General features: G+C 41.3%; 1 protein-coding gene across 1 annotated transcript; it reads left to right on the forward strand.

The window, feature by feature from the left end:
* Positions 1–923: 923 nt before the first annotated feature.
* On the forward strand, positions 924–25,562 carry SLC30A5 (solute carrier family 30 member 5). Its single transcript, XM_066613748.1, has 16 exons — positions 924–1,141; positions 3,888–4,010; positions 7,536–7,602; positions 8,155–8,240; positions 9,606–9,693; positions 11,407–11,494; positions 12,403–12,479; positions 14,194–14,364; positions 15,379–15,667; positions 17,829–18,037; positions 19,692–19,849; positions 20,671–20,800; positions 21,982–22,213; positions 22,471–22,697; positions 23,244–23,372; positions 24,679–25,562. The coding sequence occupies exons 1-16, from the start codon at positions 1,059–1,061 to the stop codon at positions 24,847–24,849; spliced, it is 2,328 nt and encodes a 775-aa protein (XP_066469845.1). The 5' UTR covers positions 924–1,058; the 3' UTR covers positions 24,850–25,562.
* The last annotated feature ends 191 nt before the right edge of the window (positions 25,563–25,753 follow it).

Genomic DNA, 25,753 nt, shown 5'->3' on the forward strand with positions numbered 1-25,753 from the left:
GGGGCTGCTTGAGCTGCTCAAGAAATTGGCTCCAGCCAAACCAGGTCAGGTCAGGCCTTCCAACAAACACACCAGTCGCTGTGCACGAGGTGGGCAGTCAAAGTGGCAAGAGCCACAAGGATCCAAGAGCAGGTCAGATCAGATCAGATCAAAGGGGTGAGGTCGAATGTAATTTCAGACGTGTCTCCCAGGACGGTCTGGGACGGCAAGATGTGAAATTTCATTCCTTCCTTACTCTGGAGGCCTTGGAAAGAGGAGACTGAAGAGTCAGCAGAGCTTGCAGTTCTGTATATACAGTGACTTGGAATATAGATGCCTGGCATTTGATACCATTCATTTGAGCGGGGACATGTGGTGGGTGGGGAGACAGGTGAGGCAGAGCTTCCCCACCGGAGTCCTTTGAGAAGCACCAGGGACATGTGATGGGTGGGGAGGCGGGTGAGGCAAAGCCTCCCCACTGGAGTCCTTTGGAAAGCACCTGAGATGTGCAGTGAGTGGTGAGGCACAGCCTCCCCACTGGAGTCCTTTGAAAAGTGCCAGGGATATGAGGTGGGTGGGAAACAGGTGAGGCAGAGCCTCCCCACCGGAGTCCTTCGAAAAGCACCAGGGACGTGCGGTGGGTGGGAGGCAGGTGAGGCAGAGCCTCCCCACTGGAGTCCTTCGAGAAGTGCCAGGGACGTGCGAGGGAATTCCTGAGAGTGGGACTGAACACTCTCCAGCTCCTTGCTGTGCCACGTTTTGGCCGACAGATGGCGCTGCCACCGCTTTTCTTAAAGCTGGGCGAATCCATCGACGCCGGGGGGGTGAACCTTTGTTCCTCCTGTCATAGTCCGCTCTCTCCCCCTCCCCGCCGCAATGGGCTCTTCCGTCGGCGAGCGAGGACGTGGCTCTAGCGGCGCAGCGCTGGGCCCTCCTCTTCCGATTCCGGTGCGGGCTGAGTGTGAGGACCCGGCCTGTCACTCCTCGAGGCGGCCCTCAGCTCGCGGAGGATGAGGAGGCCCCGTGGTGGGGGCGGAGGCGGCGACGGCGGCTGAGGGAGCCCGGCCGGAGCTCCGGCGATGGAGGAGAAGTTCGGCGCCGGGAGCGTCGAGGCCCTGGCCGGAAGCGGGCGGCTGGGGCCGGTGGACGTGCCCAGCGCCCGGTAACTGCCTGCCCGTCGCTGGGGCGCCTCGTGAGGGAGACGGGGGCTGGAGGGAGGCTCCCCGCCGCGTCGGCCCTGCCCTGCCGTGGAAGGGGCTGCTGCAGGAGGTGGAAGGAGCGGGAGCTCCCCACTGCCCCCCAGAGGCTTCCTTCCAGGGGTGGCCTTCCCCGTGGGGGCCCTGGGCCTTCAGCAGCTGTGCAGAGGGGAACGTTCAGCAGGTGCAGCTTCTCGCTGAGATGACGCCTGCCAGAATGCTCGTCTCTACCCCAGAGCCCCGCAAGCCACAGCCCGGGGGCCGGCTCTGGTGTTCGCCTGAGTCCGTCCGCCTGGTCAGCGGACCTTTCAGACACCACTGCCACTCAGACACCACCAAAGTTGCCCTCAGTCAGGGTACAGGGATGCTCTGGACAGGAGAGGCATCCTGTCGTGCAGCCTTCTGGGGCGCTGCGCAGACAGCACAATGCCCAGAGCATCTCTGTCCTCCAAACAAGGAGGACTTCATACTGCGTCCAAGTGGAATACTCAGACCCAGACTGCATTCAGGGCTCACAGCAGCCACAGCTTTGACCGCTGCTGCTCCACACAGTTGTTAAAGGTCCGGAAGCCCTAAAGGTGAAAGGTTGGCCACCCCTGCTCTATGCCATCCCAGAAGAGGACAGCCTTGTTAGTCTCTTACAGCAGTGTTTTTCAACCAGTGGTATAGGTACCATCGGTGGTTCTTAAGATGGTGTCTGGTGGTACTCATGGGAACACCAGACCTGTCACAATGACTAGTGACGTGATGCAACAAACAGCAGTAGGAGGCATTGACTTGGCGGGCAGAGCTTCAAAGCATGCCCTTAGTGTGCTTGAAAAAACCTTCCTGTCCACCTTGAGCCTCTTACTGGTGTTTTCGTGTCATGTCTGGCCTCCTAACCCAGAACTGATGGGCAGTGATGTCATCACCAGTTACTTCTGGTGGAATTTCTAATAGGTGGACCATGTGAAGTGGTACAGCAGGGGACAAATGTTGAGGAACACTGTCTTACAGCAAAAGCGACAAAGGCTCAGATCCTGGAGGTGCTGTGGCTTGGGAGTGAGCCCCTTCAAGTCCCCAACGTATGCATGTTGGGATGTGTACATTGCTGTAATCATCCAGTGACATTTTGTAGGGGAGCCTTGTTTGGGAGGGGGACACAAGCTTTTTCGGACCAGGGTGCTTGTGAGTTTGACAAAGCCTCCGAATCATGAAGGTTTCTGGCAGACTGTGTCAAACTTTTAAGATGTCACAGAGCTTTGCTCTTTTTACTTCAAGAGACTAACATGGCGAGTGTCTTCTGAAATTCATTGCTTTAATAGCTATGCAGAAGAGGTGAAACTTGGGAAGTGCAGGGACCTTCTCTACCCCCACCATAGCACTCTTAATAGCAAACTGTACCTGCCAGATTTCCCCCTTATACACAATTATTACAGGAACCCTTCCCTTCTTTGCACCCAACTGCCATGTTGCCACTTCCATATCTGGTGCAGGATTCTGTATCTAAGCAATGGATAGATAGATTTATCCTATCAGGGCCAACTTATTATTTGAAAGGTTTATATACTGTACTGCTTTTCAATAAAAAAAAGTTTTCAAAGTAATTGACATACAGAGGAATGAAATTTTGGGACTTGGGGTCAAATTCTTCTTTCTGTGCAACTTTTAGGTCCAGTGCACACATTACTGAGTCAGTGAGGACATTTTGTCACTTCTGGCATAGAAGTGAACATCCTCCAGATGTGTAAATTGCTGCATGTATGTACCTTCCAGAAAGGCATGGCCAATGTGTGCCAGTAATTTTCACTTAGGTAGGATTACCAAGTACAATGCTCTACCTGCAGAAGTTGCATGATTTCTGCATAGAAGCTTGGTAGTGTGTGAAGCAACTGGGAAAGGCTCCGAAGGTCTTCAGGATTTTATGGGACCACCTGTGTTGAGTTGTTCAGAAATCTGATGCAGTTAGATATGTGAGCACATTTGTAAGGCTCTGCATCCCATTCACTTGTAGCCATCCACAGATGGTTACTGTTCCAATGCCACCGAATTCCAGATTTTTCAGCGTACAAGAATTGCATACCCTGCTTGCATATGCACCATAATCCGGTGATTATAAATCCAGCCAACTTGTTGTTTCACCATTAGTACATGAGTGTCAATCCTTTTTGATCAGGGACCTTTCCAAACACAAAGATTAAGTCCTGAAACGTGGGTGTATGCAAGTGAGAAGGCTGGCTGGCTAGCTAGCTAGCTATCAGCAATGCCGATCAAAAACCCTCCTGGGATGTCGCTTGTTTTTGTGCTATGATGCCCTGGAGCAAGAATACCCAAAACCATGTAGAACTTTGTGCACTACATACTTACACATCACAGTTCTTTTTTGCTAGATGAAAAGTGTCCCATGTGGACAGCATCTATTTTCAAGATATTTCTGCCTCGGAATGCTTTCTAGAGTTAGTAAGCACATCCAAGACTAACAGTGTTTCATACGTCATATTCTTTATCATCTATTTGGTACCATAGACGAGATACCTTTTTATACCAGAGACCATTTATCCATCAGAGGAAGGAAAATGTAATGATTAATAAACCTGGAACATTGAAGATCTGCTTAGTTCAGTGTCCCACTGAAAACGTAGCTTTTCAGTAATATGTTGCTTTTATGTTATTGTGCATCCTTATTTAAAAGTGTACCAATATTTCTTATTAACTTTCCTTTCTTTTTTCTAGGTTGACAAAGTACATTGTATTATTGTGTTTAACTAAGTTTTTGAAGGCCTTAGGATTGTTTGAATCTTATGACCTCCTGAAAGTAGTCCACCTTGTACAGTTTATCTTCATAGTAAAACTTGGGTAAGTTGACTGTTACTTGAGTAGTCTACAGTATTTTTCAGCCCTTTGTTTTGAGATTCGTTTGGTATCTACTTGTGTGTTGTTACCCTAGCTGTTGAGGACGCAGGCCCAGTATTTGACAAAGTATGGTAATTGTTTAGGAGCGTTCCTAGTACTCTTCCCCCTCCCCCCAGGATACCAAATCTGTGGATAAAAGGGAACTTATACTTAACTGTGGCACTGAGGACTCCTGTCTCTTCTTTTGCAGAACACCAGAAAAGGAATGTGAAAAGCAGTTCGTCAGAATGCTGCAGAAAGGAGACAGCAAGAACACAAGCAGGAAGCTTCCTGTTAGTGTTGTTTTAGTCTCTCTCCTGCAGCATTCTTGCTGATTGCTTCTCACATTCTGCAAAGGAAGAGACAGAAGTGCTTGATGCTATCATACTTAAAACCTAAGAAGAGCCTTGCTGGGTTAGGATAAAGGAAGACAAATAGATAGTGGGCATAGGGGAGTGAGGAGAACCATGGAGAAGTGAAAAAAAAACAGAAGAGGGAGAATATGGTGCTCCTAGTCACCAAATTATGGTTTGATATGTGGGCTAGTTATATCGATACTAAGCATATTTTGTGTTTTCTGCCTGTTTATGAAAAGCCGATAAAGTTTTGCCTTATTTCTAGATGTAAAGTTTTCTATTGAATAAAAAGCACAATTTTATATTTAAAGTATGATGTAGCCTATTGATAATTAAGATATTTAACATTTGTTCTTATTTGGCTCTGTTATAAAGACTTCTAAAAGTGCCAATTGTGATATTCAATTGTATGTTGTAAAGGCACGTTTGTGATAGCAAAGACTGGTTTTGTGGAGTTGCAGAGGTTAGTGGCACTGCCATGTAATGTGCTTGATGATATATATAATGTCGAATTTCAAGGGTATTGCAGCCTTAAACATGAATAGGGTAAAGCTGTGGGAGATGATGGAGTGTGTGTGTATATATGTGTTTCGTTTTCATGATAAAGAAAGGGGAAGTGTTATCTTTGTATAACACTATAGAGCCTTCTATTGAACCATTTTGATGTGGTCCAGTAGGCTAGAGTTGCAATTTATCAGCTACTGACTATCAAGTACTGTGTGTACTTTGTACAGTGGGCCCTCCTTTACCATGCGCTCAGCATCCACAGATGTGAATATCCGAGAATGCTGACCCTGGGCTGGAGGCCTCCTGGATGCCTCCGAAATGCATTTCCTTTTGCTGGTATAGGCCCCCTGCAGATTTCATTATCTGCAGTATTCAGTATCCACAGGAGGTCCTGGAATGGATCCCCTCAGATACAAAAGGCCCACTGTACATTGCAGTTACCTTGACATGCTATTCGTGTCTGGTGTTTACAAAGTATTACCCCAAGACCATATTTTGCAAACACATGCATTTATTTTATTTTATTTATTAGATTTATATTCCGCCTTTCTCCCCAAAGGGCACCCAAGGCGGCTAATAATCAAAACATTAAAATACAGAGTAAAATACAAATAAGCATTAAAAAATAAAAACAAGATAAAATACACGGCAGTCAGCAATAAAACACATAGTACAAATAATTTAATATCTGAATTTCCTGGGAATCTGGGTAGGAGTAATACTGGGTAATCATGTCACAAGTTGTGAACATGCCTGATCTAAACGTTCACATGTGCAGAAGTAGATTGAAGTCAGTGGCACTGAGTGGGCAGGAATCATGTAAGTGTTGCTTTGTGTATATATATATATATATATATATATATATATATATATATATATATATATATATATATATATATATATATATATATATATATATATATATATATATATATATATAATGTACATATTATATGTATATAATGTCATTTCATATTAGTTCATATGCATAACAATTGTCATGGAAGAAACTTGGTAATATGTAGCCCTCAGTGCATTCTGAACTTATTTTTATTTATTTATTTACACACACACACACACACACACACACACACACACACAAAATTTCTCCCAATAGGCATTCTAAGCTGCTTATGATACAAATATAAAAATACAAAACAGTACAAATATAAAATATAAGCATTTAAATTACCTAAAAACAATATACAACTTATCTCATTAAGAGCCAGCAGCAGACAGTGAAAAGTAGTCAGTAAAAATGCAGCCCATTAAAAAAAAATCAACTTAAAAACTTAACCCTCAATATTAAAAGCTCAAACTCAGAAGGCAAGTCTAAAAAAGGTGTTCAGGCTCTGCCGGAAAGCCTCCACGTAGGGAGTGTTACCGAAAGGGCTGTTTTGTTTAGGGGAATTATTACACTGCCCTTATTGGAACATTAGGATTGTAGGCTGGATAACAAGACGGCGTAATGCAGAGCAATTCCCTTTTGCTTAAAGAGGAGACTGAGAGAAAGATAGCTTTCAATAAAAGATTATGGTTTATTACAAAAGAACAAAGGTAAAAATAATGCACATGGAGAATATATTTCTTAGTACCTAGCTTTCATAGTGGTTGCGTGTGAAGAGTATTTGGTGCAACTGAGGAAAACAGAAAAAGGAAGAGGGGTTGTAGGGAAGGCTTTAGGGGTCCCTGCTCTGCCAATCCCAGCTGCTAATAAAGATGGGGTGAGAAGGGGAGAAAAAGGGAGTGGGAAGAAGGGAAAGAGTTCCAGGCACAAGATAGTTACCTGTCCTGTAGAGCAGTTGGGGGAGAGAGAGTCCTGTGGAGAGGACCCTCTGACCCAACACAAATGTGTTGGGCCTTGGAGAGAGAGCCAGTGAGAGAAGAAGCCCTCTCTTCTAAGGGGTTGGGAGACAGACTGAGCTGGGAGGTAGTTTGATTGCTAACACAAAGCTGGGTGCTTGGAGTAATGCTTTCATATGCATACATTTGATTGGGGATCAGGATGTATGTCAGCAAAATTCAATGGGGTCAATGCCTGGCTTCCTAGATGGGGGAACTTAACAAAGACTGTGGAAAACATAGGTACAATGCAGTGAATCAGAAACAGAATTTCCTTGAAGGCAATTCAAGTTTGCATACAGTAATGTAAGAGATGCTTAAACAGTGATTGGATTAAGACATAAGACTTCCATAATGAGTGACTGGGGGGGGGGGGTTGTGTAACCATGAGCTTGTGGCTTGACCAAAGTCCTGGAAATGTGGCCTGTATGCTGGGAGAACAGTTTAGCTTGCATGATATTATAGCCCATAATAGTATAACCAGATATAGAGAGAAAATCACAACTAAAAGGCAAAAGGGGATTTTCACATAACAGGAGCAGTTCTTAAAAATAAGAGGGAGGGAATTATATAGAGAGTGCCACAACGAAGAAGGCCCTACTCATTGCCGCCTAATGGTTGAGGGTTGGCTTGTTTGTAGGTTTGAGATCAAAATATGTTGATTTTTTTAGATGGGTATTGTAAAACACACAGCTAGTATTGGTCTGAACAGGAAAATGATTCAATTTATTATTTTTTTCAGAATTGTAATTTTATTTGATCTAAAAGAAATCTCTTTGAATAGGTCTGCATTTTTTATGGTTTTGTTTCAAAAACCATTTTCTTCTGGGAAGGCTGTAACCAAACATCAGGTGAGTAGAACCACTGTTACTAGTAAACACCGTTTGTGAATATCATATTTATATGGATAGCTTGCATTTTTCACCCCAAAATATACACTTTGAAGCTAAAATTTCTTTTCTGAGAATTGGATACATTGTCAACGGGGAACATAGCTATACTGAAATAAATTGCAGCTGTGAGGTAACTAATGTTCCTTTATTTCAGTAGGTATTACACATAGTTTCCGGTTAATGTTGTACCCATAGACTTTGAGCTTTTAATGCCATAGTGTGTCTGTAAGTTTAGGTATAAATATATCAGTCATTTCTGGGGGGGGGGGAGTGGAGGAAATTTAGAGCAATAAGAGATCATAATGTTGAGGGGAAAAAGATTTGTACTGTAGTAAAATCTTATTGCTTCTCTGAAACTGTATTAAATCAATGTATGTATTCCATTGCCATTACAATATTTATTTGGACAGTGCTGCAATATACCGGTTTGTTCCATAGGAAAAGATAATGCTTGTTAAATATTTGGAATTCAGATTTGGGTAACAGTATCTTATTATTATTTTTTTACAGTGGATCAAAATAATTAAACATGCTGTTGTTGGCTGCATAATTTCACTCTTGTGGTTTTTTGGCCTCACCTTGTGTGGACCTTTAAGGTAAAGATATAGCTTTGAAATGGTACTTGACAATTGTATATACTAATCAGGTTACTGAGTACCATCCAGATCTTTGGTGCAATTGTATGCCATCTTTAGAAGATTCTTCCGTAAACAGAAGAGAGTGTTCCTTTTGCATGAACATAACTTTTTTTCCAATCTTGGAAGGAGCTGCTAATGATGCTATACTGCTGCAACAAAGATCTGGCAGTACTTAGACATCAAGTGGAATAAAATACTGCGCTTGTACAGAGCTTATGTGCCATTGAAATAGAGGACCTTGCCTTACTATGTGGCAGGGCCTCTAATGATGGCCAGTTTTATGGTTTGGGGTAGATATAGAATGACATTTTCTGAAGGGCCTGCTGTTGTTTTACATTTATAATTTGTTAGTAAAGTCATATACAGGTGATGCCTCTGTATCCACAAGGGATCCATTTCCAGACTCCCCACGGATACTGAAAACCATAGGTAATGAAATCCATGGTTTTTGGAGCCCATCTGAGCTCTGAACATGACTGGAGCCTTGCTGCAGTCACATCTGGAGCTGTTCTGAGCCTCAGAGAGGCTGTGAGTCTCTCTGAGGCTCAGAATGGTGCCTGGAGTGGTTTTTTGATGACTTCCAGTAAACCAGAAGTCATTGAAAAAATGCTCCAGGTGGCTTTCTGAGCCTCGGAGAGGCCGCATGCAGTGCGAGGTTCCAGTTGCATCTAGCAGGTCTACAGGGAGGCTATCCAGGGGTTTGGTATCCACAGTGAGGCAAATCAGATAAAGAGGCTTTTACCTGCATTTTATAGGTTCAAGTAAAAAGATGACTATACATGATTCTCAGCATAGGATTCAAAAATGAAGCTCATCCTTTTGGGTAGTAGCTGTCAAGTTGAGCACCCAACATTCATTTCATCCCTTTATTATACAACCTCAAGAATGTCTTTGTTAAGTCCTGGACTGATGCATCAGCACAGGACAATGTAGCAAACTAGGATCTGCATAAGTAATGTTTTAGTTTGATGGTTAAGGGCCCAGTCCTGTCCAATTTTCCAGCACTGATGTAGCCACAGTGTAACCCTGAGGTAATGGAACAAATGTTCCCTTACCTTGAGGAGGACAGCATGAATGGCCCCCCGGTACAGGATGCAGTACGTGCCCTACTGGTATGGTTGCATGAGAACTGTAAAATTGGTTACAATTGGACCCTAAGTTGGTCATTGTGCATTGAAGTTTAGTGAACAAGCATCTACTTCAGTTGTACTATCAAATCTTTTATGCAGTGATAGTCCAGTCAATAACCTGTCCAATTACTTCAATTTATTATCTTTAATAAGTAGATTTGTTAAAATGAGAATTTGTATCTTTGTTTTGCAGAACTATATTGCTTTTTGAGCACAGTGATATTGTTGTAATTTCACTACTTAGTGTACTGTTCGTGAATTCAGGAGGAGGACCAGCAAAGGTATCCTTTTATTTTATACTGAATACCTGCATGAGATCCAGTACTTGCACTTTATAAATGTTCTTTTAGTGCAGAATATACGAGGGTCGCCCAGAAAGTAATGCACCACATTTTTTCTCTTCAACAATTATTTATTGAACACAATGAAACTTACACACAAGAAAGAATGATGTTTCTTCTACACTCCCTATTTTTCCACGTAATCTCCGTCCAGTTCTATGGCCTTCCTCCAGCAAGACACAAGGACATGTATGCCCTGTCGGTACCACTCCTTGTTCTGGTCACGAAGCCATTTCTGCACTGTGCAAATCACCTCTTCGTCATCCTCAAAATGTCTTCTGCGAATGGGATCCTTTAATGGCCCAAACAAGTGGAAGTCTGAGGGAGCTAGGTCAGGGCTGTAGGGTGGATGGGGTAACACAGTCCAACCCTGTTTAGTGATGTGTTCCGAAGTCCTCAAACTTGTGTGAGGCCGAGCATTATCATGTTGAATCAAACATTCACCTGGGTTGTTATGGCGCCGAAGTCGCTGGAAGCGCTTCTTGAGTTTGGTTAATGTCTTCACATAAGCTTCAGAATTAATGATGCTGCCTCTTGGCATCACATCAATGAGTATGACGCCCTCTCAGTCCCAAAACACAGTGATCATGACCTTACCGACGGAAGCAGTTGCTTTGAATTTTTTCTTCTGTGGAGATTGAGGATGACGCCATTCCATCGACTGTCGTTTTGTTTCGGGCTCAAAATGGTGAACCCAGGTTTCATCACCTGTCACAATCCTGGAAAAGAACGCTTCCCCCTCATCTTCAAAACGTTTCAGCAACTCAGAAGAAATGTTTTTTTCTGAGAGATTTGTGGTCCACCGTAAGACAGCGCGGAACCCATCGTGCACACACTTTTGAGTAATCAAGAGCACGGATGATTGCATCCACACTTCCTTTGCTGATTGACAGCTTCAGCGCCAACTGCCTAGTCGTTATGCGTCGGTCCTCGCGAATGAGCACATCAGCAAGCTGCGTCTTGTCAGGTGTGACAGCCGTGGATGGCCGCCCCGAATGCTGCAAATCTTGGAACTCTGCCTAACCGCCTTCTAATGGCCTCACCCTCTCTGCCCAGCGACTAACCGTACTTCTGTCGACTGCAGATTCTCCATAAACTGTACACAAACGTTTGTGAATGTTCCCAACAGTTTCTTTCTCCGCAGTGAGAAATTCAATGACGACACGCTGCTTGTAATGTACATCACTTACAGACGCCATTTCGAGACACTGCTGCAGCTACGCTATCTGTCTGAAGAAACCAAAAATTTGTGTGCACACTCCTGAAAATTCAAATAATGTATATCTAAAGTTTCGCATTTGTACCATTACTGTAGGCTGAGAAAAAAAATGTGGTGCATTACTTTCTGGGCGACCCTCGTACATTTTTAACGAAGGAATCATATTTAGGATTTATGACAGAGATATTCCAGGCACTCTTCCGACAAAATAATTCACAGCATTGTATCATACTCAACTTATCAAGGTGATCAGCATCAAGACAAAACAGATTTAATTCTTTCTTGCAACCCTCCTCTCTTCTCTTCCTCCCACCATTTCTTGTTTAGAAATATATTAAATTTCTTTTGATTTGGTGTTTTTGGCATATCTCTGTTTTTCTGCCATTTCCAATATTTGTGTTCCAGACTTTTCTATTGTCATTTTTGCTTTTCAGACAAGAGGTGTGGCCTTTTTCATTATTGCTGTGATCTGTCTCTTGCTTTTTGATAATGATGACCTCATGGCTAAAATTGCAGAGCATCGTATCCTTTCTGATATATGAGAAATAGAATTGGCTTTGTTCTAGCTGCTTTATCTAGCTGTTTGTGACTGTTAATGAAGAACTGCTTTGCAGTGTGGTGGTTGATTCTGGATTCTTCATGCAATGTAGAATGTCTTGGTTTTGTGTTGCATAGTTTGGGTTTCCATTCAGTCTTGGACTATTTCAGGTATCACACTGGGCATAAACTCTCTCCATAGACTTAGACAAAGCCCTTGGGTTTCTTAGCTTCAGGCCTTGATCTGCAATAAGTCAATATGTATTACAGGTCTGCAATAAGGATTACTGATGGTATATTCACAAAGTGCTTTGAACATTATAAAACTATAAGTTATAAATAACAGTATTGCTTTTCTTGTGTGTATGCATTTTTCCTTTCTGGTCTCAGCACTGTAAGACAAGCCACGTTAATTATTGTTAGGATATTTATAGAGTTGGCCCAGCATTCTCCAAAATGAAGATGGCTGCATGCTGGCAAAGCCGTCCCTGGTGCAGACGGAGCTTACTGCTCTGTCCGGGGCCTCCCTTTCATGCCGCAGATTGCCCCTGACCTTCATGCTCTCCAGCTACTTCCAGGGTCTTTCTTGTGCCCAGATTTCCAAGCATGCATGACTAGCCGGCGCAAAGGTCGGGGCGCGATCTGTGGCACGAATGGAAGAGTCCCCAGGCAGAGGAGTAAGCATCGTTCACCAGTTATGCTTCATTCAGTGAGTCTTACTCCCAAGAAAGCATTGCTAAGGTTGTAGCCTTTAAATTTGCTATCCTTATATTGTTTATTTAGTTTCTTCAAGAAAGCAGAACCTAGAGATGTAGTGCTCTTCTTATTTGACTGTGATTGGAGGCAGGGATAGGATTCCGCTACAGTATTTTCCTAACCATTAAATACGTTAGCTGAAGGACACCATGACAGTGCTCTAACCCACATACTTTACACAATCATTGCTTTCTTAGGAGTTGCAGATCACAAGGTAAGTGCCTCTTAAAATATATGGTTAATTTGTCTTTGAAATGCATGGCACATGATATTAGGAATGTCACTGGATTCTTGCACTGGTAGCATGTGGCAATAATACAGTTGTTTTAATGACCTTTAATTTTGCTATTCTGACTTGTTGATTTAATTGGTAAGTTTCAGATATGCACACCTGCATGTCTGTTTTATTTGTTGAGGCAAAAATTATTATTGTAAGGACATTGATGCAGTTCACACAATCCACTAACCGTAGTTAGTTAGGATCTAGAACACAACCAAAGTCTAATGAGTCTATGCGCTTCCTCCTCAACCCCAGCATGGAGCTGTGACATTTCTTTGTCTCTTTCAATCGTGCCCATGCAAAGCTAGGAACTGTGGTCAAACTCTAGTTTCACATCCTAATTGTTTATCAGAGTTAAACCACACTCTCAAACTTTGCATAAGCCATGGAGGTGAGGCTTAAAGGAATGTGGTGATGCTCAAGCTAGGGAGAGTGACATGGAAGAAGTGGAAAGCATGCTTGTGCATTAGGTAACTTAAGTTCGTGTTCTTGACCCTAGCTACCTGTAGGTCATTGATCATGTGAACCAACTCATGCTAATTATACTTGGGAGCAATCCAAATAATTAAAGCAAGTAAAAATTAAAACCTATCAAGCATCAGACTTTCTATATCATATTTTTTAAAATTATTAATTTTGCAGCTACTAATTGGCAGCACTTTAAACTGCCTTTTCACTATCCTCACCTCTTTTACATACTTAGTTTTATTTTAATCAATAATCAACTGATTGATTAAAGAATGAACTGTGCAGGTAATAAGATGGTGCCAGGATGGTGATGTGGTTCAGAATTTGGACCCGGAAGATCCAGGTTCAAATCCCCACTCACCACGAAGCTTCCTTGGTGACCTTAGACCAGTCAGTATCTCTTAGCCTAATCTACCTCACAGGACAAAAGAAATGGAGGAACTATGTATACCACCCTGAGCTTCTTGGGGTAAGGGAGGTATAAAAATGTGAAAAATAAATCGGATAAGAATGTCAACATATTTTATGATTTCCTTTTCACTACTGACCTATCTCTTGTAATGAAACTTGTAAATTGATATTGCTGACACAGTAATAAAAAATAAAAATAAACAAACACAAATGAGTTATTAATGTGTTTTTACTTCTGTAGCATATCTCTGAAAACGTACTAAAAGTAGAGAGAAAAATTTAATATAGGACAACACAGAAATGCTTAAGATGGCAACCACACCAATGTGTTGTTTTATTACTCATAGTGAAATGCATGTTTAAGCTAGTATGCAGCTGTTTATGTAGCTGTTCATCCTGTATTTTTGTGATAATTGCAATGGATTAGGCCCTAATCCACTGCAGTTATCACAGAAATACTGGATGAACTCCCTAATTATTAGGGAGAAGAGAACTTGAATTGAGTCCAAAGAAAAGGAATCGGGTTGCAATTTCAATAGCATAAACAATTATATTTTATTTTGCTGTGTTCCAGTTTCCAGTTGCCAATAATAGAAATGCAAATTGAGGAAAAATTTGCCCATGTATCTTTTGTGACAATTTAAGTTCAGCAGGAAAAAAAATTAAAAGTACACATTATCTGGCCTCATACATATTATTCAAAGAAGTGAAATATTTGATTTTTTTTTAGTACTGGTAAGATTGTCTTTTTTTTTTTTTCCTTTTGCAGGGTGGAGTAATTTTGCTTGTATTAGCACTGTGTTGTAAAGTTGGTTTTCACACAGCTTCCCGAAAGCTCTCAGTAGATGTAGGTGGAGCCAAACGCCTTCAAGCCCTGTCTCATCTTGTCTCTGTCTTCCTTTTGTGCCCCTGGGTGGTTGTCTTGTCTCTGTCAACAGAGGTAAATAGCATAAGTGTTGAGAAACAAACATAACTTTTTGAAAATCTCATTTATAAATGGAATCTAAAATTCTCTTTTAAAATCTCCTCTAGATTAAACTGTTTTATAATATACAAGCATGCCCCCTTATCTGTGAGTGTTCCATTCTGGAACCCCTCACAGATAGCTGAAACCATGGATATGGGTGAATGCCCAGTCCCCAGGGGCCAACCCCTCTTCAGAGGCAAGACGAGCTCTGCTACCAGCTTCCCTGGACCTCCCAATGCCTTATAGAGCATTAAAAACGTCTCTTCCTGTTTCTCTGTGAAACAGAAGTCACGTTATTTTGCCTGTCAAGCTCAGTCTGAGCTCAGCAGAGGCCGGAGATGGGGTGAAGCTCCACTTGCCTCTGGAGGGGGCGCGTGGGGGGGGGGATGGACCCAATCTGCAGATATGGAATCCACGGATATGGGGCCCCGTGCTAGAGTTTTTCAAGGTGTTCTTTTTCATTTTTCACTGGTAAAAATGCTTTTGTTATTTATAAATTGGATTTCTTCCTTGGATAACAAGTTCCCAAGGCAGTACTCTAGAGAACCACAATTGGATATTACTACAGAAAATATAACAATCTGTCTTAAAACGTGAAAAGCATTTCAAGCTGTTTTCTGTTCCATGGTAATGTATAGCAGAAATGTGCCAAAGGTCTGTTGGCAGACCACTGGCCAATTCTCAAAGGGTTTGCTGGAATTGTGCAAAAAATGCTGAACTAGATCTTAATTTGAATCAGCATGGCATTTCCTGAGGTTCTTAAACAAGGATGCATACTGAGGATGTGTGTGGATTTATTATGCCTCAGTTGTTAAATGTGCACTCTTACTTTGTGTTTGAAATGCATTGATAGTTCATGTGGATTTTAGTTTCAAAAAACAGACCACACTTAACTGAAACCAGACTCACCCTTGAGGTCTATAATCAATATTGTATAATGCTTTTGTATACATGCCTATGTTAAATGTTTGAATCTTTTGGTTGCAGAGTAAAGTAGAGTCCTGGTCTTCTCTCATCATGCCGTTCATAACAGTTATCTTTTTCGTCATGGTTTTGGACTTCTATGTAGAATCTGTGTGTTCCATCAAGATGGAGGTCTCAGAGTGTGCCCGTTATGGATCCTTTCTCATTTTCATTAGTGCTCTACTGTTTGGCAACTTTTGGACACATCCAATAACAGACCAGCTTCGAGCAATGAGCAAGCCAGCACACCAAGAATCTACTGAGCATGTTATTTCTGGAGGAGTGGTAGTCAGTGCCATTTTCTTTATTTTGTGTACGTCTTAGTCCTCCTTTCAGAAGCATGGTGGCAGATTACTAATGACTTTTTTGTACGTTGATAGAAAAAAATTCAGCATGCTTTGATATAGTGGACTCTGTGAGTGCCAGGTCAGGACAGTGAATAATTTGTGGTGGTGGGACTATATAACAGCATGTTAAGTTGGTCAGTGAGCTGCATCAAGTGTTTTGTAGTTTTAATAGATTTCTGCACACATAGGTATCACCACTCCTCTCTTCACACTTACTGAATTGCTTGGGAGAACATCACCAACTGCCTTGAGAGCATCAAACAAAATAACATATGGCTCTGTTTCTGTGGCCAGTTGACCTGCCTGCCTCAGTGAAGCTCCTTTGGAAATCTCACTCCTAGTTAATGTGGTCATAGGACTGAGGCTGGATCAAAATCAGTTTGGGGTCATGGGGTTAAACTGATTTGACCATAGATCCAAAGGCACTTGCCCACCTTTGCCAAAAAGTGTGAATTATAAATAATAGTTAAAAAAAAAACATGCAGGTAGTAACCAGCGTCTCTAACATTCAACACACAAAATATCCTGGGCCTTGAATTGTACAAAAACCAGTACAATCAGTACATATAAGATAATACAAGGGTTGCCCAGAAAGTAATGCACCACATTTTTTTTCTTCAACAATTATTTATTGAACACAATGAAACTTACACACAAGAAAGAATGATGTTTCTTCTACACTCCCTATTTTTCCACGTAATCTCTGTCCGGTTCTATGGCCTTCCTCCAGCGAGACACAAGGGCATGCATGCCCTGTCGGTACCACTCCTTGTTCTGGTCACGAAGCCATTTCTGCACTGTGCGAATCACCTCTTCGTCATCCTCAAAATGTCTTCCGCGAATGGCATCCTTTAATGGCCCAAACAAGTGGAAGTCTGAGGGAGCTAGGTCAGGGCTGTAGGGTGGATGGGGTAACACAGTCCAACCCTGTTTAGTGATGTGTTCCGAAGTCCTCAAACTTGTGTGAGGCCGAGCATTATCATGTTGAATCAAACATTCACCTGGGTTGTTATGGCGCCGAAGTCGCTGGAAGCGCTTCTTGAGTTTGGTTAATGTCTTCACATAAGCTTCAGAATTAATGGTGCTGCCTCTTGGCATCACATCAATGAGTATGATGCCCTCACAGTCCCAAAACACAGTGATCATGACCTTACCGACGGAAGCAGTTGCTTTGAATTTTTTCTTCTGTGGAGATTGATGACGCCATTCCATCGACTGTCATTTTGTTTCGGGCTCAAAATGGTGAACCCAGGTTTCATCACCTGTCACAATCCTGGACAAGAACGCTTCCCCCTCATCTTCAAAACGTTTCAGCAACTCAGAAGAAATGTTTTTTCTGAGAGATTTGTGGTCCACCGTAAGACAGTACAGAAGCCATCGTGCACACACTTGAGTAATCAAGAGCACGGATGATTGCATCCACACTTCCTTTGCTGATTGACAGCTTCAGCGCCAACTGCCTAGTCGTTATGCGTCGGTCCTCGCGAATGAGCACATCAGCAAGCTGCGTCTTGTCAGGTGTGACAGCCCTGGATGGCCGCCCCGAACGCTGCAAATCCTGGAGCTCTGCCTAACCACCTTCTAATGGCCTCACCCTCTCTGCCCAGGGACTAACCGTACTTCTGTCGACTGCAGATTCTCCATAAACTGTACACAAACGTTTGTGAATGTTCCCAACAGTTTCTTTCTCCGCAGTGAGAAATTCAATGATGACACGCTGCTTGTAACGTACATCCCTTACAGACGCCATTTCGAAACACTGCTGCAGCTACGCTATCTGTCTGAAGAAACCAAAAATTTGTGTGCGCACTCCTGAAAATTCAAATAATGTATATCTAAAGTTTCACATTCGTACCATTACTGTAGGCTGAGAAAAAAAATGTGGTGCATTACTTTCTGGGCGACCCTCGTATATGTACCTTATATTATAGGAAAAGTAATATAGGAATATCACTCTTCCTATGCATAGAGTGATAAACTGGAGCAGTGTGGTATAAAAGCAGTCTTTAAGGCTGAGGCTAACTGTTCTGAATGTCTTTGGAAACTTTTAAATTTGTAGATGAGTTTCTTGTGTTCTGAAACTAAGATAAAATATTTGTTGTTCACATTTTTTTAACATCTCTTTAGCTGCCAATATCCTCTCCTCTCCAACACGAAGAGGGCAGACAGGCACTCTTATTGGTTATTCTCCTGAGGGAATGCCACTGTACAATTTTATGGGTGATGCTCTGCAGCACAGCTCTCAGTCCTTACCTCGGTTTATTAAAGAATCACTGAAACAAATCCTTGAGGAGGCTGACTCAAGGCAGATCTTCTATTTTCTTTGCCTAAATCTGGTAAGCATTCTTTTCAAAAACTTGGATTAAATTGGGTTCACCCATTTTAGGGTACACTTAGTTTTAGAGTCAAATACTCTTGTTCTGATATAAATCCGTGGTCAAAACAGCTTCACAACTCATCTGGTTCAGTCCTTCAATTCCTGAATGTTTGGATAGGGATCTCCTGTACATTATTTCTTTGAAGGATTCAAAGAAAGAGATTCCACTCTCTCTGTGGGCAAAAAGCAAGACGTCATAGTCCGACAATTTTTAACATTTCCAGTAATTATCTTGAATGATCCGTAGTACACTGGCATCCACCCGTTTCCTTGGCTGTGTCTGTGAAAATGTCTTGTTAAATGCACTCACCATTTTATGAACACTACTGAGTGCATGAGAATGTAAATAGCAATATAAAAACTAATTGCCAAGATTCAAGCAAGTCTTAAAGTAGATCTGCAGATCCAAAGTTCCTTTAGACTTGTTTTTCCTCAAACAGCACCTTCCCCAACTTCTGCCTACATGGCAAACTGTTTTTGAAACTGAGGGAAGGTTCAAAAGTCATTTGTGATATGACAGAGAAGTCTGCTGATCTTTTGGGCATGGGTGGGAGCCCAAAATTCTTTTGAGCTATATCAGCACTTTAGATCCCAGCTACTGTTTTCCAGATAATTCTTTTGCAGCAGTGTTTCCCAAATTTACCTGGGTCACAACACCCCCATAGCACCTTCTTTCTGGCTCAGCTGGGCACTCAAATCTCCAAAATTTCATGAGATTCAAGATAGTGGTGCCTGGGCGAACAGGTAGGAGGATGCCACTAGGACATTTCACAGCGCCCCTGTGAATGTGCTGTGATGCCCTAAGGTAGGGCTGTCAAACTCATGTCATACAGCAGGCTGAATAGCATTCATGATTTCTGCTAAGGGCCAGAAGTGATTATATCATTTGGCAGGAAGTGATGTCATTAAACAGGTCAAAACCGGGAATAAGCACTTTGTTGGAACGCATTAGCTGCAAATGACAGAAGAGAAAATACACAAAACTTGATCATATTTCAAGATATGGGGGAGCCCAATTATCATGCGGGCCACACTTTCAGCAGTGACACCTCAGCATTGCTCAGCAATTGAGCCCCAAGGGCCAGATAAAAAGGTTCTGCAGGCTGCATCCACCCCCCCCCTTATGTTTGTCACCTCTGCTCTAATGCATTGTGATGCACATCTTGGAAACAGCTGCTTTACAGTATTGATTAGCTTTATCCAGGGTTTTGCTCAAAACATGGGGCACGTGTTGACTTCAGAAAGAAGTGGAGTGGCCAGAATTAGGAGGAAAGGATTCTGCTTATAACCAAAAGTGGAAAAGAGGAAAACATTGCAAAAATACTTTCTCATGTTACTTTCCAGTACCTAGAAGTTGATGCTAAATCATTGTGCTCCTCTTGAGGGAGAATTTTTCATAGAACAGACATTTATGATAACTGAGTCAGAATGTAATTTTCTTCTGGATTACTGAATAGTATGTGAATGTTTTTGTTTTTTTTTTGTTTAGCTGAATTTATTCAGCTGAATAAATGTGAAGTTTGAGGGATTCAACATTTGTTGACCTCATCCTTTCAGTAATTTTATGTTTAATTATCAACGACATAATCAAATTTTATTCACTTTTATTTTAGGCATTTACTTTTGTGGAACTGTTTTATGGTGTGTGGACCAACAGTCTTGGTTTAATCTCAGATGGATTTCACATGCTTTTTGACTGTTCAGCTTTAGTAATGGGTCTGTTCGCAGCACTGATGACTAGATGGAAAGCAACCCGCATATTTTCCTATGGGTATGTATGTTGAATTCGTTATGATAATTGTTTAAAGGGACACTGCTAGTTACTGTCACTTCATGCTTTTGGTAGCTTTCCAGAAACAACAGTGTTCCACTGGTATTTGACAACGTAAACTTGACAAGTACTCAGTAAGCCAATTACAAGAGAGTTTTAGCCAGTCTCTCCTCTCCACTGTGAGTCCCCAGGTGCTTTGAGATACAAATTACATATTTGCCACAGCAAACACAGTGGGGTCTGGCTGCTGGAAAAAGTGTGAGGCAATTGGTTAGTCAGAGCATAGTTGTCTTTATCACAGAGATGTGACTATGAAGGGAAACTGTTTTTGGAAAGCCACACTGCATGTTCATTTAATCTAGTCAAATACTTCTCAAAGTAAGGTAGTTTTGAGGCTAGTGTGAAAGCAATGTTATGTGTTCCTTCTTCATTTTGCATCCTTTTAAATCTAAATGACTCAGAATTTTTTAGGGAGTAGTTAAGCAGAAGTTAGGAAATCCGAGGAGCTGTTAGTATTATTTAAGTTTCCCCTCTCCTTTCCTCATTTTTTATTTTGGCATAATCCAGCATTCTTCCTCTGTCCTGACACACACATGCACCCAATTCTTGCATTCCAAACTTTAGAAAATTGCATAGCTGTAGTAGCCCTGTAGCAACCCTGCATTTTAAGCAAAAGCGTATAAACATACCTCTTACGCTTTCTTTTTCTTGGTCAACTAATGTTGGAGTTTGTGACAGAATAGCTAGGATTTTCACATAATTCAGGACACAAACAATATCTCTTCAGTATGTTTTTTTATTCCTCACTTTTTCAATTGCAGGTATGGCCGTGTAGAAATTCTCTCTGGGTTTATTAATGGCCTTTTTCTCATGGTAATAGCTTTCTTCGTCTTCATTGAGTCTGTGGCCCGATTGGTTGATCCTCCAGATATTGATACAAATATGCTGACTGTAAGTTTTACCTTAATTTCTGTTAATACCAGTATGAATTCAATATTTTTAAAGAGTTCTTACCTGTACAGGTTAAGCCTTCTTATCCGCGGATCTGGCTCAACATGGGTCCCCTGGGCCCACGTTGAGCCAGATTTGGCCCAATCTGAAGACACAGCGCAGTGTCTTCAGATAATACAAGACACAACACAATGCTAAAAATAACAAAAGGCAAGCTTCCTAAAAACTACTGATCCTGTCACTCGCCCATTCTTCAAACCTCTGGGCATAAATGAAGCACAATTTTTCCTACCTATTCTACCACATCTGGTACAAATGAGTGTCCCTCTTGGAGCAGTGTAGAGTCGCCCCCGTTTTGTACGTCAAGGGTATCTATGCTTTGGAGCCAGAGTCTAACCAATCAGAATTAACCAAACCTAGAGGCTGATGTAATCACTTGGAATTATTGGAAGTCTCTCTCTCCAACCCTTCCCAATTGCAAAATCCCAGTTGTATCCAGTCTATAATTAAGGTGTTCTTGTAAGGGGTGTTGTCTTGGTGCAAGGAATGCACTAGCACACTGCTGACCTGACCAGTTGTCAGCTTCATGATACGTGAGCACTTCTCACTATGTTAAAATAAGAAGTTTTTCCACAAAGAGATAAGGGCTGTTCTCACCAAAATGGAGTCGGACAATGCTCTTGCTTTTAGCTGTCTTATGAGCTAAATAGCCCATATGAGGGGAAAAATGCTACTCCCGCTTCCCCCTGGAAAATGGGAAGTGATGTTTTTATGCCTTTAGGGCATATACCTTTTAAGGGATAAATAAGTCCAGTTTCCCTCAGAACACCCAAAGTAGCATTTTTTGGTCCATAAGGGCCATTCTGAAGCCCGCAGAGGCTGTGGGCAGGAGCTGTGCTCCTGTTGCCTTTGGAGGGTTTAAGCCATTTCTGCCCAATGTTGCATATACGGAATAGGCACCAAATGTGGGCCAGGCAAAAATGGGTTAAGGGGTTGAAACAGCAGATTTCATTATCCATGGTTTTCAGTATCCACAGGGGATCCGAGAACAGATCACTTACGGATACTGAGGCCTCACATGTATAAAACTTAGGAACTGTTAAAGTTACCATGCTATACATATTTTCTTAGGCACAGTTAGGAAATAGAGTTTAATTATTCTTTTTGTTTCCCTCATGCAGCCTGTGTCAGTTGGAGGACTGATAGTAAACCTGGTTGGTATCTGTGCCTTTAGTCATGCACACTCGCATGGGTCCTCTCGAGGAGGATGCCATGGACATGACCACAGCCATTCCCACCATGGACATGGACACAGCCACGGGCATGGCCATTCTCACAGTGATTATGGGCATAATCATAATCATGGACACTCACACGGGTCTTTTGGAGGTGGCATGAATGCTAATATGAGAGGTAAGTGGAGAACAATGGATTCTTTTTTGTCAATGTACATGGAAGCTAAATAGAATTAAGAAAAAATTACCAACCTGTATTAATGTTGTATTACAACTTTAGTAGGATGGTTAAGTAAAAGAACCAAAATGACTGTGACATCAAAAGACTTTTGTATATTGAACTTTTTTGTCTTTTCCAAATGCAGCGTATGCTTACTGTTCATAGTTAATTGTTGGGGGATCACATTAATGATCTGAAAATTTGTTTTGTTTCAGGAGTGTTTCTACATGTCTTGGCAGACACCCTTGGTAGCGTTGGTGTAATCATATCAACGATATTCATTCAGCAGTTTGGATGGCTGATAGCTGATCCCCTTTGCTCACTCTTCATTGCAACATTGATTTTTCTCAGCGTTATCCCATTAATAAAAGATGCCTGTCAGGTACTCTTGTTGAGGCTGCCAACAGAGCTTGAGAAAGATCTGCATATGGCTTTAGAAAAGGTTAGGATTTGTCTACCTATTGTATTTTTCTTCACATTTTGTCACATGTGGTGGGACATTCTACCAGACATTTAAGTACTGCTTCTTGGTATCTTAGTACAGTTGTCATCACTGGGTACAATGCTGGTAAATAGCATCCTTTCAGAAGGGTTTTGATGGTGCATTTGGGTTTGTTCACTTAAAATCGGTGACCTTTTTCAAAATTGAGTATAAAGTTGGGGTTATGTTGGTAGTGGAGAAAGAGATGCAGAAAAAATGCAAGTTAATGAATTGTCACAAATTTCCTCTTCAAACTGAGAATCTCCTCAAACACAGAGATGCTGGGGGAATAGTTTACAAGTCAAAGTGACTAAAATATGAAACATGACAACATGTTTTAAACAAGCTTGTATTATAAAGATGCGCTCCTATACATTTCTACCATAATAATTTTTACTATACAATTTTGAATGTCATTTAATGAAAAAATAACTGTCCAGAGAATCATAAAATAGTATTGTAAAATGTTGTAAGTACTGTTTATATTAAATATTAACCTTCTTACAGATCCAGAAAATTGATGGTGTCATCTCCTATAGAGATCCGCATTTCTGGTGTCACTCTGCTAATGTTGTGGCAGGGACTATACATATACAGGTGATGTCAGAAGTGATGGAACAGAGAATTATACAGCAGGTAACAATATATTCCTGCTTTATGTACCTGCTCCCAAAAAAATCAGTCCATGCTGCTGAATTTTTTCTAATAATTGTGTGGATATGCAGCAGTGCAAAGGAAAAATTACGTAAACCAGATGGTGTGTAGACACAGTGAACTGATGGCCATCTCTGTTATCAGAACCACTGGATGCTGCTTACTATAATCAATTTTTAAAAGTCTGTGCTCTTTCAATTTGTGAAAGTTTTATTTTGGAAGGTGTTCTATGGGTTAGGCCAGAATACCCTGGAGACCACCTCTTTTCCTGTGGCCACTAAGACCTCTGTGATTTACCAAGGATGCCCTCTTAACTTACATGTCTCTGATTCAGGCAGAAAATTCCCTCTCACTATAGAAAACGTATGTGCCTAAGCACTTTTCTAAAGCATTATAAAGTCTACCTGTTTGAGTTGGCCTTGGTTCTCAGATTTAAATCAGGAAAGGATGGAAAAATTTAATTTAAAACATTGTCCCATTTTGCTCCTGAGGGAGAGGTGGCTTTAAGACAGCTTTGAGCTTTCTCAACGGCCAATCTCTAAATACCAATACAGCCACATAATAACATCCCAGTCAGCAACTGACTGCATATATGACGGTCCCCAAACTCACCGGTCCAGCTTCCTCTTTACTTGTTGTCACGTGCTTTCCTTTGCACTTCTGCAGCCATCCCCCTTCCTTCCTTTCTGTCTTGCCAGCTCAACTTGCTAGCCCCTGCTTCACACGTGCACTTTAGTTTCACTTCTGCAGCACCTCTCACTGCCTCCCTTTCTGCTTTGCTGGCTCATTAATCCTCACAAGGCAGAAAGGAAGGCAACAGGAGTTGGCTGCAAAAGTGAAACAAAGGTGCATGCATAAAGCAGAAGTTAGCAGCAAAGCATTCTGGGGGTTTCTGAACACTAACTAATGTGCTTAACACAGAGCATATCTCCTGTCTTTAAGTGACGCATACCTGTATATTTGTTTATATTCACCAGTCGTGTTTTCTGTGCACATCGTTGCATCAGTGCAAAAACACATTCCAGTCATAGAACTTGCCATATATTCCTCCTCTGTCCTTTTCCCACTGCCCATTTTTAGCTTTTTAAGGTGCTACCATAGCACACCTTCTAGTTAGCAACATGTTTGATGTGACTCGTGTGAAATATTATTTGCTTATGTAATTCTTCATGGATAAAATTACAGCTACAAAATTTTACCTCTTGTCATATTTCCAACAAAATTGTCTCGCTTGGAGCTTTAGAGACATTTGCTAAAGATTAAATGTCAATATTTTTATTCTGTTCAGGTTTCATCAATTCTTAAAGATGCTGGAGTTAACAATTTGACTGTCCAGGTGGAAAAAGAAGCCTATTTTCAGCATATGTCTGGTCTCAGTACAGGATTTCAGGATATCCTTGCTATGACAAAACAAATGGAATCTCTGAAATATTACAAAGATGGGACTTACATCATGTGATTTTGAAGCTACATCTGCAGGGTTCAACATTTGTATTATTTTGTTGGGGAAATTTGCACATAACTGTACAGAGACAAATGTATTATACATTTGGATTTTTAAAAAACATTGCATACATTTTAAAACCAGATCAAGAGGTTTAAAAAGTGATGGGACTAATAGAACATATGCTGTATATGTGGAAATAATGGCAATGTAAGATACTGTATTTGGTGTCTATTAAACAAATTTTGCTACATAAGTGTGGATGGGCACAAATGTATTGCACACTCCGCCCCTTTGGGTTGCAGACATCTCTCTTCCAGCTCAAACCTTAAGGAAATAATTTTAGGTTGCTGCAGAAACCAGTAGATTCCAAAAGCTATTTCTTCAAAATTATTTTGAAGTTTTGCTGGGGTGTGTGTGCTTACACATTAAACTGAAGCAAATAGTTTTTTCAAAGTTCATTAGATACAAATGAATATGTACAATTTTGTATCCAGTTTCTGTATATAATCCTATTTTTAAGCACAGGTTTGTTGAATAATGAGGGGAAATAGTCTACCATTTTAAAAATGTTAGTGAATTTTTTAAAGAAAAAATCTGGTAGTCGTGTTAAGTCAGGGAGAAATAAAACTACATTTTTTGTTCTTGCACTCCTATGTTCCTTTTCAGTGGGAAAGTTGAAAAACTAATTTGAACCACTATGTAAAATAAACATAATTTTTATACAATTCTAGTAACATATTATTGCTTAAACTGCAACTTTTAAAAATTCATATTTTATGTCTCCTTACAGTGGTGAATGATTTATTGCTCTAGTAGGCTGCTATTAATTCTTCCTGACTAATCAAACATTAAGTGATTCTCATAATCATGGAAATTGTGTAAAGTGTTTTCGCTATTGTCCCCAGGAAAGATTTCA

Source organism: Tiliqua scincoides, chromosome 2 (assembly GCF_035046505.1).
Source record: "Tiliqua scincoides isolate rTilSci1 chromosome 2, rTilSci1.hap2, whole genome shotgun sequence".
In the NCBI taxonomy this organism is placed as follows: domain Eukaryota; kingdom Metazoa; phylum Chordata; class Lepidosauria; order Squamata; family Scincidae; genus Tiliqua; species Tiliqua scincoides.